This window comes from Urocitellus parryii, chromosome 15 (assembly GCF_045843805.1).
Source record: "Urocitellus parryii isolate mUroPar1 chromosome 15, mUroPar1.hap1, whole genome shotgun sequence".
NCBI classification, from domain to species: Eukaryota; Metazoa; Chordata; class Mammalia; order Rodentia; family Sciuridae; genus Urocitellus; species Urocitellus parryii.
This window is the reverse complement of record NC_135545.1, coordinates 2,917,512-2,935,699: the sequence shown is the minus strand read 5'-3', so window position 1 is coordinate 2,935,699 and position 18,188 is coordinate 2,917,512. Positions and strand designations below refer to the sequence as shown.

Here is an 18,188-nt window from a genome sequence, read left to right as displayed (position 1 = left end):
GGTGTCCTAAGTGTCCCCAGGGGTTTACTGCCCACAGATACTCTCACAAACAGATGCCTGTGCCACACTTTATTGGGAAAGATTTACACACTCTGACCTGTTGTAGGCCAAGGGATGATAACAGGGTGGCAGGTGGGCCGGGCCCTGAGGTGGCCGCTGCGTGGGCAGAGTCCCCCCAGGCCACCTGTGCTTCAGTCCCCCGCAGGAAATGGAAGGCTGCATTCCTTTCCACCCTGAAGTACTGCTCTAAAAAGACACAGGAGGACTGAGACCCAGGCAGGGGCTTCCCCTCCCCAGAACCTGACCCTGAAACTCCTGCCCCACACCAAGGACCCAGGGGGAATCTATCAAAGAAGCCACATGGCCACTGGCCTCGCCCTGTTTCTGGGGAAGCGCGCTCTCTGACCACCAGCAGCCTGGAGCAGCAGCGAGGGCTGGAGCCCGCCTCTGGACAGGGCCCTGACTTCAGAGCAGGGAGGAGGGGCCTGCTGCAGGCACAGGGAGCAGGGGAGGGGCGTCCCAGCTCTGCTTCAGCGGACGCCGGGTCATGGCTGGGAAAGAGGATCCTCTCCAGGCTCCTAGCCAACTGGGGGCTCTCCAGGAGGGAAGGCGACGGCCTGGCCCACAGAGCGCCCAGGCCGAAGTCCAGGGGCTGGACACCACCACACTGGGGGTGCTGGCCGCTTACTCCTCCCGGAGCTTTTCCGGGGCAAGGCCAGAGGATTGGAGTGCTGTCTTTCGCCGGCTCGGGCTGCCCCCACCCAGAGCTAGCCCCAGCCCTAGGCAGGCCAGGGCCACGAAGTGGATGCAGAAGTAGATGGAGGACCAGTACCGGAGCGTGTCGCCCGTGGAGAGGAGCACAAAGCCCATGCACATGTAGTCATAGGCGCGCATCTTCAGGAACCAGTGCACCCAGTCCCAGGCCTTCTGGCCCCTGGGACTGAGCCGCCACCTCAGGGCCGACTCCAGGCGACCCTCTGCGGCCAGGCACAGCGGGATGGTCAGGAAGCTCAGGTAGTAGCCAGGATGCAGGCCATGCCAGTAGGCGCTCAGCAGCATGGTCCAGGCGCTCCTGGGGAACAGGCTGGGAGTCAGGCTCTGGGGAGCCACAGCCTCAGTCCCACAGGACCCAGGGGTCCAACCCCAACCCCCCTCCCTCAGACCCGTGGGTCCTCGTCCCCAGCTCCTGAAGGCAGAGGAGGCTATGGATTCTGTCTCCTTTGGGAATCCTGAAGCCCCACCTGCCCCATCCGCACCCCGTGACCCAGGCATGTGCTGCCCTTGACCGTCTTTGGCTCACAGCCTTCCTCCCTCAGGCCAAGGAGTCCCATTCCTTGGCGGGGTGCTGCTCCCAGTGAGCAGGTCCCTGGCCTGGCTTCAGCACACCTGGGAACCTGGTGATCCTCGCCCCACCCCACACCACAGGGACCTGGGCACGAGGCCCAGAAGGCACTGCCAGCGAGCCGAGGCCTCAGGTGGCGCTGGCGCACCTGAATGCCCGAGAGCCGCGGCCCAGCCCAGGAGACCCAGAGTCACCCCTGGACTGCCAGGGCTATGTGTTCCCCCCTGACAGAACCTGCCCTCCTCAGGAAACCAGGAGCCTTTGGCTGTCCTCCATCTGTATGTCCAACTCCCCCTTCCTCCAGGAGGCCAGGATCTCAGAAGCCTGTTCCTCCTCCCTCGGGACCCAGGAGTCTCCACTTCTGATCTGGGAACCCAGCTCACCCGCTCCTTTCTCTCAGGACCTAGAAGTGGGAGACTCCAGCCCCTTCTTGCTTTAGGGACTCAGGAGTGTAAACGCTGACCCACGAGGACTCAGACCTCCAGCCAGGATCCCCTCCTCCCTGGCAGACCCAGGGTCTGCCTGCCCGTGTGTGTAAGAAGACAGAGACAGAACCTGCCCAGTGTGCGGGGGGCAAGGTAAGTATCCTGCCACTGAGCCACGACCCAGCCCTGGAGACCTGTGAACCCGGTGGGGGGGGGGCTGTGCTAAGAAGAGTCATCGGTCTCCATGTCACCCCCCGACTCCAATTCCATCAGTGGCTGGCCATACCTGTGGCCTCAGGAGGGTCTTTCCTGCCTGTGGGCTTGTTCCTCTGACACACTAGATGTTTAAGGTACAAAGATCACCTAATGACAGAACAGCGGTCTGCCACAGGCATGGGGGTGTGAAGCATCTCCTGCACTGTGGTGTTCAGGGGTGTCCCTGGTCCACCCCCACTCCAGGCTCCATCCCTAGCAACACCCCAGCATGCACCACACACTGCCACAGCCATGGCACAACCACCCCCCTGAGACCTGCTGGTCTGCAGAGGCAGCCCTGGGCTATAAGCATCACCTGCAACTGACCACACTCAACATTCACTCTTAAGTGCCAGATTCCCATGACGAACTGCCTATCCAGTGACCCCAGCTGAACATCTGAGTCATCTCCAGGTCAATGACACCAAACCCAAGTCTTGTCACTTCATCTCACCCACTGCTGAAACTTCTCCCTGTAGGGTGCTCCCCTTCTCAGGAAGGGCCCTTCTGGACCCTCAGGCACCCAAACTCATAACCTGGGAAACAGGTTTCATTTACTCTCTTCTCCTGCTGGACACGCGGTGGGCCCAAGTCTAGACTCCCCCTCGAGTCTACGTACTTCCTGGTCACTGACCCCCACGGAAGATCCCAGCTCTTTCACTGGCCCCACCTGGAGAGTCAAGGGCTTCGGATCAGCCTCCTTGTTCCCCTCTGCTCCCTCTCCAGATGAGGCTCCAGTGGAGCTGTCCACTGATTTTTTTGTGATGCTGGGGATCAAACCAGGGCCTCGCATGTGCTGGGCGCGGAGTAGACCTGGAACTCCCAAGTCTGACCACACCCAGGCAGGCGCCATCAGCACTTGTACCAGGAGAACACAGCACAGTGCCTTCCAACCTCAGGAATCTCAGGGGAGGCGAGTGAGACTCAGGAGGTTACCCAGTATCCCTGAGCCTTAGCCCCTTCTCCTTAAGATGGAGACAGGAACTTTGATGACTAGAGATAATGTGCCTAGCAGTCTCAGGAAACACGGGGAGAGGGCTGGGGATACAGCTCAGAAGCAGCGTGCTCGCCTGCCACGCAGAGGGCTCTGGGATCCAAGAGCACAAGAAGAAATATCAGAAAGACGGAACATAGTGACAGCTCTTACACGGCAAGCACCCCCGGGAGGCCTCGCACTGCACCCCACCTGACCGCTCAGCCTGTGATCGAGGTTAACAGGTTAACCCCACTTAACAGCCTAGGACACTGTGGCCTGCTGCTCCCTGGAGTCTTCTCAGTGATCTGCAGCGCCATGATGTGGCAAAGTCTGGCCCCTGAGCCTGCAGGACCCAGGCCACTGCTGCTATTCAATGAGGACCTCACGCCTGAGGAACTACAGCTCCATGAGCCTCAGGGCAGGGGTTGTCTGGGAAGTCTCTGCACTGGCCCTGGCGCTGGGCAGGGCCCCTCACCTCAGGACGTAGGAGCGGGCAGGTGCGCTCTTGTAGATGTACTGCGCCAGCCACCACTGCACTGTCATGTTCCAGTACCGCATGCCATCCCGCACCCGCACGCAGAAATCTGTGCTGTAGCAGTCGATGTTGCGGATGGTCTCAAAATCATACTCCAGGGAAGCCGCCTTCTCCGGACTGGGGGTGGAGGGTGAGGGTGGGGACAGACATGCAGCTCAGCCAGGCCCCTCCGGGTGCCTGCTCCTGTCCCAGCCCCAGATGCTAAGGAGGGGATTCTGGACCAGCGATAGCCCTCTGGCTGTCAGACTTGCTATGACCACAGGGGAGGACAGCCCAGAGGGAGACTTCCAGAGAGCAGGGTGGACAGGGCAGTGTTCACCAACAGCAGGGTTCTCTTGGTAACCAAGAGGCCTGCCACAGCCACCAAAAGCCTGAGCCACAAGTCCTTCAGCAACCAGGCTCAGTATTTTCAGAGAAGCTTCCAAATAATGGTCCCTCCTGAAGTGTGGGGCAGTGTAGTTCCTAGGGAAGAATCCTAAAAGGTGGTTCAGGGTTGCTAGGGGGACGTTCTAGGCCCTGTGACTCTGACTGATCCCTGTTGCTAGGGAAAAGGCATTCCTGAGCAACAAGGCCCAGGCTGTTTAGAAAAGCTTCCAAAGGGGGACTTTCTTCCTGGTCTCTGTGATTGTTCGAGAAGTGTCACCTCCAGAAATACAGTGGCTTCCAGGTCATTGGTACCAAGGGTCCCATTTGAACCCTCAGTGGCTTGATGACGGGAACAGAGCTGCCTTAGAAGTGGGGCCTGGCAGATCCGGAAAAGCCTTCCTTCTGGCCTGTGCTCGGGGCACCTCCTCTCTAGCAGCTGCAGTCCACGGGTGGTTACCAGGGCAATGGCAGTAAATGAACATGGGAGTGCCATGAAAGGATGCTGCTTGTGACTACTAGGTGGGGCACAAACCCAGCAAGGGGTGGTTCATAATTTACACCAAAAGGCCGCTGCCAGCCCCAATCCCAAGAAGGCTGAACATGGATTCGAGGAGCAGAGGGCCCTTCCCCGCTGCCAGGGGTACCACTTCCCTACGGGGGCAGCACTTCCTTGGCAACAAGTTTCTGCCTTTATGACTCACCTAGCAACAGTGGTGCTGGGGGCAGGGGCAGCACCACTAGCAACAGGGCCAATCCACAGTTATGGGGTGGGAGCTCGGCTGGGTTGCGGCAGGAGGAAAGCCCCAGAGGTTGTTGGGAATGGTATGTCCTCAGCAGGACAGTACAGTCAGGGATTCTAGATCCTTAGAAACAGGGTAACTGAACTGCTATGTGATGACATCTCACGGGAAGGTGATGGCTGCTAGTAACACGGGGCAGTTTGGGTGGCAGGTTCTGTAGCCACAAAAGCAAGCCTTCTGGCCTGAAGGGGCTAACAGTTCTAGGGATCCTGCTTCCCCAGCAACAGAGGATGACCTGCCCCTACCAAAGGATGGCATCCTCAGTAACCAGGATCGGTAAGGTTCTTGGGGTGACACGTCCCTGGCAACACAAGGATGCATGAGGTTGCTAAGATAGCGTCTTCCGTCTCCTAGCAACGGAGAGCAATTCACCATAGTGAGGGTGGCAAGCACTTGCAACAAGGGGCAATCCACAGGTACCAGGAACACAGTTCCCTACCAACAGGGAAGGCAGCTGGGTTGCCAGGGGTGACACACCTACACACAAGTGGTGGCCCTGCCCCTGCTCCCCGCTCTCCTCCCTGCTAGGGGCAGGGCCAGCCCTTGGTGGTGGGGCCTGCTGGGTCTTGGGAAGCCTCCCTCCCGCCGCCTGACCTGCTGGGGGGTGGGCATTGGAGGGTGGGGCCGCCCCCGGCCCGGGCTTTGGCGGCCACGGGGTAAGCCCCGAAGCCAGCGGCAATGCAGCCGCACTCCGCGGCAATCCAGGCCACGTAGAAGCGCATGCGGAAGGCGAAGAAGACGGGGATCATGTAGAAGAGGCGGGCGGGCAGCGGGCGGGCGTAGAAGGCGTCCTCACGCACGGCCTCCAGCGGGAAGAGGTGGGAGGACAGCAGGAAGAGCAGGCCAAACAGCGGGGCCGGCCAGGCGCGGCGCAGCAGTGGCCGCAGGCTGGGCACGGCCTCCGGGAAGGGCTGCTCCAGCCAGTCCAGGTAGGTGCGGTAGCGGAAGAACGGGCCTGTGGAGGTGGGGAGGGCAGCGGTCAGACGCTCGTGCCGTGTGCGGCTGGCGAGGGGAAGAGCTCAAGTCTGGAGGAGCTAACAGGGCGAGACGGGGACAAGCAGCAGAGACAGGAGGACCGGGGACCCAGAGAAAGAAGGAGGGACAGATTAGAGTGGAACAAAGATCCTGGGAATGAGACAGAGGAGGGCAGGACTTCAAGATGGGGTGATCTCCATATCAGTGAGTCACAGAAAGTAAAGCAATGGCCACAATAAACTGGGGGTTGGGGGGGTTGGCAGGGGCTCCCCAGGCAAGGCAGGCAGGGAGGGCAGGGTTTCACCGGGAGCTCCAGGAAACCACTGTAGCCCCTCCAACAGGACGGGGGGCTGCCCAGCACCCCACAAGCTCCCTGTGGCTGCTGAGCGGGCTGGGTGTGTAGAGGGGCAGTAAAGGAAAATAGAGACAGTTGTGGCTCTTCAGATGTGACGGTGGCAGCCTCGGGAGCAGCAGTGGGACTAACAGAAAGGGCAGGTGTGGAAAACCTTGTGTGTTCACAGAAGATCACGTGTTATGATTCCATTTACAAGAAATGTCCAGAACAGGCACATCTATAGAAACAGAGGTCAGTTAGTAGCATGCAGAAATGGATGGATGGGTGGATGACTAAAGGTGTCTTTTGGGGGGTGAGGAAACTGGTCTGCAGTGGTGGCAGTGCACAACTCCATGGCTGCACCAACAGTCCGTGAGTTGTGTGCTTCAAGTGGGTGAACGTGTGAACAACAGCTCACTAACCCTGAACAGGGAAAACATTCATAAGAGACGCTTTCTGAAACTGAAAATGGCTCTAAGCTCTGAATACCTGTCCCCTGAATGCAGGAAACATCAGGGGTGATCAATCCCAACTGATCAGGAGACTGAGGCAGGAGGCTGGCAAGTCTGATGCCTTTCCAGGCAATTTAGCAAAATACATTCTCAAAAAAAGGAACATGAGGTTTCAAGAGGCCTAACCCCTTGATATTTGTTAGCTCAATAAATCATAGGAGGAAAGTAGGGAATCCTGCAGGCTCAGAACCATTAGCATCTACCTATAAGAGCTCTGGTCTTATGTGAGAGTCAGACACAGAAGTAGCCACAGAAGAGACAATAAACTCTAGGTGGAGAGAGGAACATCGGGTGACCGCGGTAGACAGGCAAATGTGCAGGGTAGGCCCACTCACCTGTCATGATTCCCACATAGCAGTAGCTGTAGCTGAGCGTCTCCATCAAGGAGGGCACATCGGGCAGCAGCCCCAGGGTGGACCCCTTGCTGAAGCCGGAGGCCATTTCCTTCCTCTGGGCCAGGTGCAGGTCCTGGACCTCACTGGCCAGACTCACCAGCTGGGGAAAGGGAACAAGCAGCTGAACTCTCCTCACATCCATTTCCCTTAAGCTGCCACTCTCAGCAGCAAGGTAGGCTGGGGGGTTACGGTGGGCTGAGGTCCCCGCCACCAGCAGCTCTGTGCATGAGAGGTGGGAAACACCTCCAGTTGGCAGTGATCCTCATGGCTCCATCTTGGGCCTCCTCTTCTTTCTCTATGGTGCATTTGAATCCATGCTTTAAGTATTGTCCACATGCTAATGACACCCAAATTCAACCCCTACCCTGGACCTCTCCAGTCATTTGCCTATTGCCATTTACACTTGGATGTCTCCTAGGCATCTCAAATTTAACACCTCCAAAGTGAAACACGCTACTACTTGATTCCCAGGGTTTCACAGGCCTGAGGTAGGGCCTGGTAGTCTTGCTTTTGTCCACTTGCCCAGGTGGTTAAGAGTCAGAATGGCTATCCCAGTTTTGTGCCCTTGGGCCAGGTACCTCCTCCCCAGAGCTGGAATCCCTCCTTTGCAACACGGCTTGCTACAGAGACTCTGCTGGCAAAGCACACTGGACAGGCTCACTCCAAGTGCCAAATCGCTCCTCCTGCTGATGCACTTGGGCCATTTCCTTACCCCAGAACAGTGGAGAAGTGAAGAACTGCTGGGGCATATGTGAAAGGGAACCCTATCCCTAGGGAGAGGTAAAGTCCTACTCTGGGGGTTTGGATGAAATAAAATCCCACCCCCCACCCCCACTGGCATGGATGGGAGGAGGAGGTGAAGCAAGGGAGGTTAAATGGCCCGTAAGGAAGCTGGAGGGAGAATGCAGCCCCAAGTCTGACCTTCAGTGTCAACAGCAGCTGGACGGCATTGGTGAAGGGCGTGGGAGTGGGCAGGCCCAGCAGGCTGAGGGCTCGGAAGAACAGGAGATAGGAGAAGGTCCAGGCGAGAGCCAGGGCATGGCAGGAGCTGGAGCAAGGAGAAGCCAGTGTGGGCAGGGACCCGGGCCTCTGTTTTCCTCTTGCCAGAGTCTAGCCACATATCCTCCCCCACCTTTCCCTACTGGGACGAAAAAGGGGAGGACAGAGAGAGGACTGGACAATGGGATGCAGGGATGAAAGAGGCAACATGTGGAACTGCACAGTCTCGGAGAAGAATGAAGAAGGGTTGAGAGAATCTGCAGGGTGAAGACCTTCAGTCCTCCATTTTTTCTTCATCACCAAGATCCAGAGCTCAAGATGGGGAAGAAGGGGGGTGGCTATGCATGACTATGAGTGGTGGCATGTCCAGCCATAACATGGACATAAAGGACTATGGCAAACACACAGGGACAAGGTGCAGGACACGATAAAAGGGGAAAAAGATGAGACAAATGACAGAGAAACAAAAGATAAAGAGGAGAAATCCAGAGCAGGAGGCAGAAGCTGAGAAAGACCCAAAGAGGAAACAAGTGGCTTCCTCCACACCCCCACTCTCCCTGCCCTCCCTTCCCCAGTTCTCACCAGGGCTGGGCCTGAATGAGGGCCCAGGTCCCAAGGATGGTGATCAAAGAATGCAAAGTATGGGGACCACAGGTGAACAAGGTGAGTCCCAGGCCCACAGCGGCTGCCCCCCATCTCTTCAGCCCAGGCCCTGCAGAGAAAAGGGACAGCATAAGCCTGGAACCTTCCAGGGGGTCCCCCTCCCGTCCCCCTTATTTTCCACTGGGGAGGGAACCTGACTCACCAGCTTTCTTAAAGAGGAAGCCGATGGGGATGGAGATAAGAAGAACTACCAGATAAGTCCATTCTTCTGGTGACATGATCTGGGGGAGGGATAGAGGGCAAGGGCTTGTGGTGAGTGCCCAGGCCTTCAGCTCTTCTGAGGGAATCCAGGAAACCAGGCCTGTGCTACTCCTCCTCCTAGGATCCAGGAATCCAGCCCCCACCCCTCTCCTGGGCCAACGCAGAAATCAAACCTATTCCCCACCCCCATTTAGGACTCAGACATAAAAGACATCCCTTCTCTGAGAACACAGACACAGCTCCCCTCCCATACTCCTTCTCTTTCAGAGCCTGTACATGCAGACCCCCCATCCCCTCCTCGAAGGACCCGGGAACCCTCTAGACTGCCTTCCAGATCCCCCAGCTACTCCCCCTTCAAGGACCCAAGAAGCCCGACCTCTCCGCCGACAGCACCCAGAGAAGCTCGGGCCTCCAGCCCTCCACCTCTTCTGGATCTCGGACCTCTCCTCCACCTAGACCGCGAGAGCAGACCCTGCAGGTCTTCAGGCCCGTCCGCAGCTGGGCTGAGCCGAGCCCGTCCCAGGCGCTCGGGTAGAGCTACAGGCGGTTACGCCACAGCGCCCGGCGCACTCCAGCGCGGTTCCCACACCTCACCACTAGCCAACCCGCAGCGTCCCCACCCGGTCCCCCCAGCCTAGCCCACCTGAAATGCCCGTGGGGCTGCGGGCGACCGAGCAGTGCCAGCCCGCGTCCGCCGCCACGCCTCCCCGCACAGCAAGCCCCCGCGCCGCCTGCTCCAGCTGCGCCGGCCGGGCCTCCCGGTCCAGGCCTGGGGCGCGCGGCAGCCGGGCGCTGGACAGGCCGGGTAGAGAGGAAACTGGGAGCACGAGGCAGAAGCAGCCAACCTGACGGACCGGCTAGACCCGAGTGCGGAGCACCAGAACGTGAATGGGCAGGACCACTGGCTCGGAGAAGAGGGGCCGGGAGCTTGGAGCCGGGAGGAGCCAGCGCGGGCCCGGGTGGGCGGGGTCAGGAGCTCGGAGTTCCGGAGGAGGCGGGGCCTCTGCCTCGGATTTCTTCGGGCGCTGTCGAGAGCTGGAGCCCGCCCTTTGGGGGCGGGGCCACAGCCTCGGCCTACATCGGAGATAGTCGAATGCGTGAGCAGCGTTCGGATGTAGGCGGGCTACACGCTTGGGAGCTTGCCCAGCACTTAAGTCACTGTTCCAACACAGGCGGGCCTCCAAGGCGACCGGATGTGGGCGGGGCCATAGACTTGGCTGACTTGGGAAACAGAGGGGCAAAGGATCTGCTCCGATGTGGGCGGGGTCACACGCCTCGGCACCCTTCGAGTACCTAAGTTCCCACGCAGGCGGGGCTATAAGCCTTGGTTTACTTGGAGAAAATAGGTATAAGTCAAGTGGCACCTCCTTTTGCCACAGAAAAGTCTTAACTGGGTTCTCCAGAAATCTTCACCATGGCTGATTTTAGGACTGTCAGTAAAAGAGTCTCTGCAAAAGAGGCCAATGTAGATAAACTTCCTATTTTCATGTCGCCCTGTTTATTTGGCCACTGGCCGAGAAGATACCAGCACTCCAGGTGCTGCACACCCCTTACTAGTTTTTCACGAATATATGCAGTATAGTAGTTTGTAAAAATGTGCAAATAAGGCCTCTGGCCTGGAGCTGGGCTTCACAGAGATGTCTACATTTTTAGGATAAGAGGAGTTACCAACTGGGCTCCCTGGTAACAGCTGGCAGGGGGAGGAAAGAAAGGGGAGAAGAAGCTCTCCCCTTCTCAGGTGTGGTCCTTGGAAGGTTAACTTGCCTGGAACAGTGAAAGAAAAAGCTGCTCTTATGGGAACTTCTGCAGACTGTGAACTTCTGAGCCCCTCCCCTTACATGCTGGGTGTAAAACTCTGAAACTACCTGAACTCAGGGTTCAGGGTACTGATTGATTAGAGCAACAGCTGTGCCCTCTGAACCTGGCTGCAGCCAAATAAAACTATTTCCTGCTATCTTCAGTGCCTTGCCTCGTGTGTCCCTACAACATCAGTAACCTTGGTTTAATTACAGGCGGAGCCAACAGCTTCCCAGAGCATTGAGCCTCCTTTAAGGTAAGAAGGCGGGGCCATAGGCAATACGAAAGAGGAGATGAATCGCCTCACTTAGAAAGGGGCGGGAGGAAAACGGCCCAAGGGGGGCGGGGCTCGGAGGACCCGTGTGCCTCAGGGGCGGAGCCAGGGTAAAGAGCCCCAAGATCTGATCTTGCAGAATACCAGGGGACCAAGGAAGCACCCCGAGGGCTGGACCGAAGTGCTGAGGGGGCGGGGCCAAAGTTCGGACTGGGCCGCCCCCAGGCTTCCCGCTCCACTGACGTGGCGTGATGACGAGAGTGACGCAGACAGGCGGCGTGTTAGGAGCTGGAGGAAGCCCTGCGCGGCGCACTACGTAGGGGCTAGCTCCGCCTCGGCCAAGTTGGTGTTTACGAGGACATTAGCTGGTTCTGTCGGAGGACAGAGGGACACTCTGAGAGAAAGCAAGCCGCTGACTGAGCGCTCTCAAGTGGGGTGAGCCCGCCCAGCGGAGCGAACGGCGGGCGCCCAGGGGGCGGGGCCTGAGGCTGCAGGGTTGGGCCGTAGGGCGGGAACTCTCCGAAGTGGGGCGCGTGGCGGCTGGGGGTGGAGCCACGGGCTGTGGGATTGACGGGAGCCTCGGAGGCCCGATCGCGCCCGCCGGCGCCGAGGTGGCGCGGGGCTGTGGAGTCGGTCCGGCCGAGAACACCCGAACGCCGAACGTCCTTCCTTCGGGAGCGGGTGGGGTTCGATCCCGTGGAGTCTGAGTGGGAGCGGGAGGGCCGCAGAGCCAAACCTGGGTGCCTCGGGAGGGGAGGAGCCGAGGTCCCTGCGCCGGGAGAAGGTGTGGCCTGCTCGGCCCCCTGGCCACGGGAGGTGGCGACACCTGACGGCCGCTCTGCGAGGGGGCGGTGCCAGAGTCACCTGCGGAGGGACGTGGCGGCGCACTCGGCCTGTTTCTTCGTGGCGCGAGGCGCGATGGCAGACGCAGCAGCGTTGGCTGAGCGGGCGCCACCGCGAGCCCAAGGGCCGGGTGGAGCCCCGGTGGCTGCCCCGGGGTCCGCTGCTGTCAGCGGCGCTGGGCGTGGCCTGGAGGCGGCCCAGCGGGTCCCGAGCCGGGGCGCCCTTCCCGGCCCCGCGGCCGCACGGTGACCGCGCTCCCGCCCCGCAGGAGGATGCTGGTGGTGGAGGTGGAGAACGGCCGCTCCCTGGTGTGGGGCGCCGAGGCGGTGCAGGCGCTGCGGGAGCGCCTGGGAGTCGGGGGCCGCACGGTGGGCGCCCTGCCGCGCGGGCCGCGCCAGAACTCGCGCCTGGGCCTCCCGCTGCTGCTCATGCCCGAAGAGGCGCGGCTCCTGGCCGAGATCGGCGCCGTGACCCTGGTCAGCGTCCCGCGCCCCGACCCCGCCCGCCACGGCCTCGTAAGTGTTGGGGCCTGGCTGCGGGGTGCCTGGGAGCCCCGTTCTGGGAAGGCGGTTGGGAGAGTGCAGGGAGCGGGAATCCCGGCTGCCCGAGGTGGCCGGAGCTTGGCCTGGTCCGCGGCTTCCAGCTCCGCTTACCTCGCAGGCTCTGGCATCCTTCAAACGCCAGCAAGAGCAGAGCTTCCAGGAGCAAAGTGCCTTGGCAGCCGAGGCCCGTGAGACCCGGCGTCAGGAGCTGCTGGAGAAGATTTCAGAGGGGCAGGCTGCCAAGAAGCAGAAGCTGGAACAGAATTCGGGGTCCTGCGAGAGCCAGCAGGCCCCCGGGAGCCAGGTTGCTGAAGGGAATGAGACTGGAGATGGCCAGGCTTCGGGGGAGCAGGAGGAAGCAGGCAGGTTTGGAGTCCAGGGACCAGGGAAGGAGGAGAGGGAGCCTCTGGGAATTTGGGCTGGGTCTCTCTGGGAGTGGGAGCACTTTGCCCTTGGATTCACAAAACTTCTCTGCACCTCTCCAGTTTCCTCCTCTCCCCAGCCAGGGCTTTCTGATGGGGTAGACCCCCTGCCCAGATCTGCCCTGCTGGTCCAGCTGGCCACTGCCAGGCCTCGACCTGTTAAGGCTAAGCCTCTGGACTGGCGCGTCCAGTCCAAAGACTGGCCCCATGCTGGCCGTCCTGCTCATGAGTTGCGCTACAGGATCTACAAAGACTTGTGGGAGAGAGGCTTCTTCCTAAGTGCTGCTGGCAAGTTCGGGGGTGACTTCCTCGTCTATCCTGGTGAGCCTGGGTTGGGAGCGCCGATGGCTGGCTTTTCCTCACAATCTCAATGTGTTTTGCATTTTTACTTTTTGTCTCTCCTTGTCTTAGCCTCTGAAACCCCCAGGACAGAGAGCACTTGGGAGTTCCCGTAGAAGAGTTTCGTTACAAGGCCCTGGGTTCTAATCCTCAGTGCGCGCGCGCGCGCGCGCACACACACACACACGAACAATTTAGTGACTTATTAAATACTTCCTATAACCCAGGGGAATCACTCAGAAATATTTAGAAATATGCACAAAACACCTAAGAATATTCATTCTGAGGGGCTGAGGCTGTAGCTCAATGGCAGAGCACTTGTCTAGCATATGTGAGACACTGGGTTCAATCCCAAAATTAATAGTTACACATAACAGGTGGTTGTCAGAGGGATGTAGCATTAGTTATCAGAGATTGATGTAGGTCCACGTATGCTTATGACCAGCAGTTGTTGTAGAAAGTGTTTGTGGTAAGTTGTGTATTTGTATAAATATATCGGCACATACATATCACTTAAATAACCTTGAAAACTGTGGCTCTATCTGGGTGCATGTCTTAAATAAGTATACCACATAGGCAGTGTGTCCTTATCCCTAAGTGACCTGAGGTTTGAATCCCTTACATGTTTATAGACTTATTTCTAAACATTTCTGAGGTTAAAAGATGATAAACCTCCAGAAAAACAGTTTTGGGGTTAACATCTTAAGCATTTCAATGCTCCTTTCTCAGCTGGTTAAGGTATCATGACAGCCCGAAGGGTGCCTGGCTTCTGGCTAGGTTCTTGTTGAAACCAGCTGACCACTGGGCTTTAAATTTTAGAGATGCAAGGCCAGTCCCCTTGGGTGGATAGCCTTCCCTTGTAGATTTGTGGTGTCCGTCATGTGCTCTTCTGTGGAGTGCCCCATTCAAATTCCTATTCTATTTTCTCAAAGTCACCTAATCTAGGGGAACTATAGCCTGAGGTCAAATCTGGCCCACCATTTTTGAAACTAAAGTATTTTTTTTAGTATTTTTTAGTTGTGAATGTACCTTTGTTTTGTTTTTGTTTGAGCTGATGAGAATCAAACCCAGCGCCTCATACATGCCAGACAAGTGCTCTACCCTGTTAGGATTTTGTGACACTAGGGATTGAACCCAGGGTCTTCCAAATGCTAGGCTACTATTCTTCCACTGAGCTGCATCACCAGCCCCTTTTAAAAAATTATTTTGGGACAGGATCTTGCTAAATTGCCAAGGCTGGTTTTGGACTTGTAGCCTTCCTGCTGCAGCCTCCCAAGTAGCTGGATGACAAAGCCACTGGCCCACTTGTTGACTCACGGGCAGCCATGCTGCTGCTGTTGCAATGGCAGAGTTGCATGTGTGAATACAGTCCATTAAACTAGCTCTTGGGAAAATTGCGTGGATCTCCTATGCCGGTGTGTGCGTTAACTGGAGATTGAACCCAGGGGTGCTGTACCAGAGTTATAACTGCAGCCCTTTTTATTTTATGCCATTTATTTATTGCTCCATCCTACTGTAAAATCCTTTAGCTGATTGGAGTCACTTCTCAGAAATGATTGGTATGGTCTTTTTGAGTTCCTCATGGCTTTGACTGGTCCTGGTTCTCAGGCCACACCATGACATATTCAATCACTTTTTTTTTTTTTTTTTTTTTTTTTAAATAGGATGCTGCTATACACAGTGTGATAACTTGCTCTTCTCCTTCTTGTCTCCCTCAGAGTCAGTGACCATTTTCCATGGGATGGGGGATGGGAAAGTAACTTGGGATTACAGGCCTGGTTAAAGTTTTTGTTTTTAATTGTGAGATTATCAATATTTGCTTTTAGTGTGCAAATGTAAAGGTATTGGAAGGCAAGAATATACTTTACAAGTATGTATCATCATGTTTGCTTAAGTGGATATCATATTTCTTCAGTACCTCAATTTTTAAAAAATGATTTATTTAGAAACTCACAGAACTACATACTGTTTTTTTACTTTCCTTATACTTGCCAAGTTTCTGTCTAGTGCTTGTAAATAGCATTTACCCTCAACTTGCTGCATAAAATGAACCTTGGTCACATTAAAAACAAGACATAACTCATTCCAAACCCTTCTGTGCTCTTTAAACCCCATGGCTGCTTCCTGTGTTGGGGTAGAGTGATAGGAGCCAGGTGGTGGAGATAATCAACATGGAATGCGCAGGGTCTTTCAATCTTAACAGCTGTGTGTTGTTTCATGGATATACCTCAAGTCTATGGTTTGTTTCCACTAATTAGTAATTTCAGGTAATGACAAACTGATCATCTTGGTAGGTTTATTTTAGTGCCACTGTACTTATAAGAAAAAAATTTTTAGAAGTGAAATAGTTGGGTCCAAGAGTATGTGTTTCAGGTACTTGTAGGGAGTGCTGACGTGATTCCATTTCTGTTCCAATGTGTCCTCACTCTCTGCCATTGGAACTACTATGTGGCCGTCTTTCTCCTGCAGGTGACCCACTCCGTTTCCATGCCCACTACATTGCCCAGTGCTGGGCCCCTGATGACCCCATCCCACTCCAGGATCTGGTCTCTGCTGGCCGCCTTGGAACCAGCGTCAGAAAGACCCTCCTGCTGTGTTCTCCACACGGAAATGGTGTGGTGGCCTACACCTCCCTGCAGTGGGCCAGCCTGCAGTGAGCACCAGAGACCCAGGGGTGTGGCTGACAGCTGCAGGAACCTCCTGGGCCTCCCCCGCCATGGAGGCCCATGCTCTCTCTATGGTTAGTCTCTGATCCCAGGGTTTTTAACATTAATCCTTTTTTTGGTTCTTCCTATTTCAAGCACTTGTTGGCTGTGTCGTTTTGTAGTTACCCATGTCTGAACTGTGAGCTTCTTGAGAGTGACTGTGTTGGGTGGATCTGTTTTCTACAGTGCCTAGGCCCCAGCAGATTTCAATAAACTTGTTGAATAAAAGTTTTTTTTTTTTTTTTTTTTTTTTTTTAAGAAAGAGAATCTTTTTCGTAGATGGACAACACAATAACACAATGCCTTTTTATTTTTTTATTATGTGGTGCTGAGAATCGAACCCGGGCGTGCTAAGTGAGCGCTCTACCGCTGAGCCACAATCCCAGCCCAAGAGTCAAGTTTTTGATGTGCATTCTTAGAAAGGAGGGAAATGACTTGCCAGGGACTTGTTGCTAGCAGGCTGCTGGGCTGGGTGTTCCCCTGGTCTTTCTATATCCTCAGCCCTCAGCTTCCTGTTGAAGATTTCTACAGACATTCCAGATGCATGTGAAGAAAAGGAGTGACGGGTGCGGTGGCACATGCCTGTAATCATAGTGGCTCTGGAGGCCGAGGCAGGAGGATCAAAAGTTCAAAGCTCAGGGCTGGGGATGTGGCTCAAGCGGTAGCGCGCTCGCCTGGCATGCGTGTGGCCTGGGTTCGATCCTCAGCACCACATACAAAGATGTTGTGTCCGCCAATAACTAAAAAATAAATATTAAAATCCTCTCTCTCTCCCTCTCACTCTCAAAAAAAAAAAAAAAAGGGGGGGGCTGGGATTGTGGCTCAGTGGTAGAGTGCTCGCCTAGCATGTGCAAGGTTCTGGGTTCGATCCTCAGCACCACATAAAAATAAATAAATAAAATAGAGGTATTAAAAAAAAAAAAAAAGTTCAAAGCCAGCCTCAGCAACTTAGCAAGGCCATAGCAACTTATCAAGACCCTGTCTCTAAATGGGATGCACTGTTCTTTCTCATGGCCTGAGTAGTATTTGAGATTTGTAACACAAATTTTACAAAAACTAATACATAAAATGTGTGTTTATAGTCAGGTACAGTGTCATAAACCTTTAATCCCAGCTGTTTAGGAGACTAGGTGGCAGAATTTCAAGTTCAAGGCCAACCTGAGGTTAGACCCTGTCTCAAAATATAAAGGGCTGGGGGTGTAACTCAGTGGTAAAGTGTATGCTTAGCATGCAAAAGGCCCTAGATTTAACCCCTAGCACCAACAAAAGCCAAAACAAGCTGGGCACAGTGGCACACACCTATAATCCCATTGGCTGGGGAGGCTGAGTCAAGAGGCTCGCAAATTCAAAGCCAGTCTTAGCAAAAACAAGACACTAAGCAATTCAGTGAGACCTGGTCTCTAAATAAAATACAAAATAAGGCTGGGGAAGTGAGGATGTGGCTCAGTGGTTGAGTGCCTCTGAGTTCAATCTCTAGTACCACCCCCCAAAGAAAATCCAAAACAAATGTACACATGCAGTATTCAAATAGGGGAAAATTGGAAATGGCTCATATGTCCCTGATAGGTGGAATGGCTATATAAATTATAGTACATGAAGCTGGTGAGGTGGTGCACACCTGTAATCCTAGAGGAGGCTTAGGTAGGAGGATTACAAATTAAGGCCAGCCTCAGCAAGTTAGCAAGACCCTGTCTCAAAAAAAATAAATGACAGACTCTCCCAAGCCAAGAACCATGGGCTGGGGTGTGGCTCAGCACTAGCCTAGCCTGTTTGACCCCCAGCACTGCAAAAGAGAAAAGCAAGTTTTAGGGGCAGACTGAACATTTGTTTTGCAATGTGGTCAGCCCAGAAGTATGTAGGCATGGAGGTTTAGGCTGAGAAGACTGGACTGGAGTCACCTGGGGAGCAGGGAACATGAAGATGATGGGTACAGTTCTTCAGTCACATCTTCAGTATCAACTGTGTTGACCTGTGCTGCACAGAAACAGGAAAGGTGGCACCTGCTGGTAATCCCAGTGACTTGGGAAGCTAAGGCAATAGGACTGAAAGTTCACAGCCAGCCTCAGCACCTTAGCGAGGCACTAAATAATTTGTGAGACTGTCTCTAAATTAAATACAAAAAAAGGACTTGGGATGTGGCACAGTGGTTACGTGCCCCTGAGTTCAATCCCCAGTACCCCCCTCCCCCCCAAAAAAAAAGTTTGTCTAGGATTATTCCAGAATAGAGCTAGAAGGAAATAACTCTAGGGGCTACTTGAGGGAAAGCTGTGACAATAAAGAAACAATGCAGAAAGTTCCTCTGGATGATAAATGGCACCAAGGTGGAGTAGAATGTATAGCAATAGGATTCAGAACATTTTCTGCTGCGCCCCTCCCCTGACTCAGGCAATGGCAAGGCCCTACTGAGGTGGATGGCGCAAGGCGTCCATCCTCTGGAGGAGCGCAGTATGTTTCTGGGAATGGGCTGATTTGTTTTTGTATTTCTTTA

The 18,188-nt window shown here is 55.3% G+C and overlaps 2 protein-coding genes across 5 annotated transcripts; one reads left to right on the top strand and one right to left on the bottom strand.

The window, feature by feature from the left end:
- Positions 1-69: 69 nt before the first annotated feature.
- Positions 70-9,752, bottom strand: Mboat7 (membrane bound acylglycerophosphatidylinositol O-acyltransferase MBOAT7). Of its 3 annotated transcripts, none has more exons than XM_026381182.2 (8): positions 9,422-9,752; positions 8,720-8,798; positions 8,497-8,626; positions 7,837-7,963; positions 6,856-7,015; positions 5,294-5,654; positions 3,474-3,650; positions 70-1,072 (listed from the first exon to the last, which is right to left on the bottom strand). In XM_026381182.2, exons 2-8 carry the CDS (start codon positions 8,793-8,795, stop codon positions 685-687), a joined length of 1,419 nt encoding a protein of 472 aa, XP_026236967.1. In that variant the 5' UTR covers positions 8,796-8,798; positions 9,422-9,752; the 3' UTR covers positions 70-684. The 3 variants fall into 3 exon arrangements, with proteins under 3 accessions (XP_026236967.1, XP_026236966.1, XP_026236968.1); XM_026381181.2 differs by having other exon boundaries at positions 9,624-9,752; XM_026381183.2 differs by having other exon boundaries at positions 9,633-9,752.
- A 1,269-nt stretch (positions 9,753-11,021) lies between these two features.
- Positions 11,022-16,354, top strand: Tsen34 (tRNA splicing endonuclease subunit 34). Of its 2 annotated transcripts, none has more exons than XM_026381162.2 (5): positions 11,022-11,284; positions 11,961-12,207; positions 12,353-12,596; positions 12,720-12,977; positions 15,465-16,354. In XM_026381162.2, exons 2-5 carry the CDS (start codon positions 11,965-11,967, stop codon positions 15,650-15,652), a joined length of 933 nt encoding a protein of 310 aa, XP_026236947.2. In that variant the 5' UTR covers positions 11,022-11,284; positions 11,961-11,964; the 3' UTR covers positions 15,653-16,354. The 2 variants fall into 2 exon arrangements, with proteins under 2 accessions (XP_026236947.2, XP_026236949.2); XM_026381164.2 differs by lacking the exon at positions 11,022-11,284 and adding an exon at positions 11,418-11,530.
- Positions 16,355-18,188: the final 1,834 nt, after the last annotated feature.

Excerpts from the sequence above, each read along its gene's own strand:
- Mboat7 (XM_026381182.2), bottom strand. The coding sequence starts at position 8,795 with ATGTCACCAGAAGAATGGACTTATCTGGTAGTTCTTCTTATCTCCATC. Across the intron at positions 7,964-8,496 it reads CTCATTCAGGCCCAGCCCTG|CTCCTGCCATGCCCTGGCTC; the intron begins GTGAGAACTGGG and ends TCCTTGCTCCAG. Across the intron at positions 7,016-7,836 it reads AGCTGCTGTTGACACTGAAG|CTGGTGAGTCTGGCCAGTGA; the intron begins GTCAGACTTGGG and ends CCCTTTCCCCAG.
- Tsen34 (XM_026381162.2), top strand. The coding sequence starts at position 11,965 with ATGCTGGTGGTGGAGGTGGAGAACGGCCGCTCCCTGGTGTGGGGCGCC. Across the intron at positions 12,208-12,352 it reads ACCCCGCCCGCCACGGCCTC|GCTCTGGCATCCTTCAAACG; the intron begins GTAAGTGTTGGG and ends CTTACCTCGCAG. Across the intron at positions 12,978-15,464 it reads TGACTTCCTCGTCTATCCTG|GTGACCCACTCCGTTTCCAT; the intron begins GTGAGCCTGGGT and ends TTTCTCCTGCAG.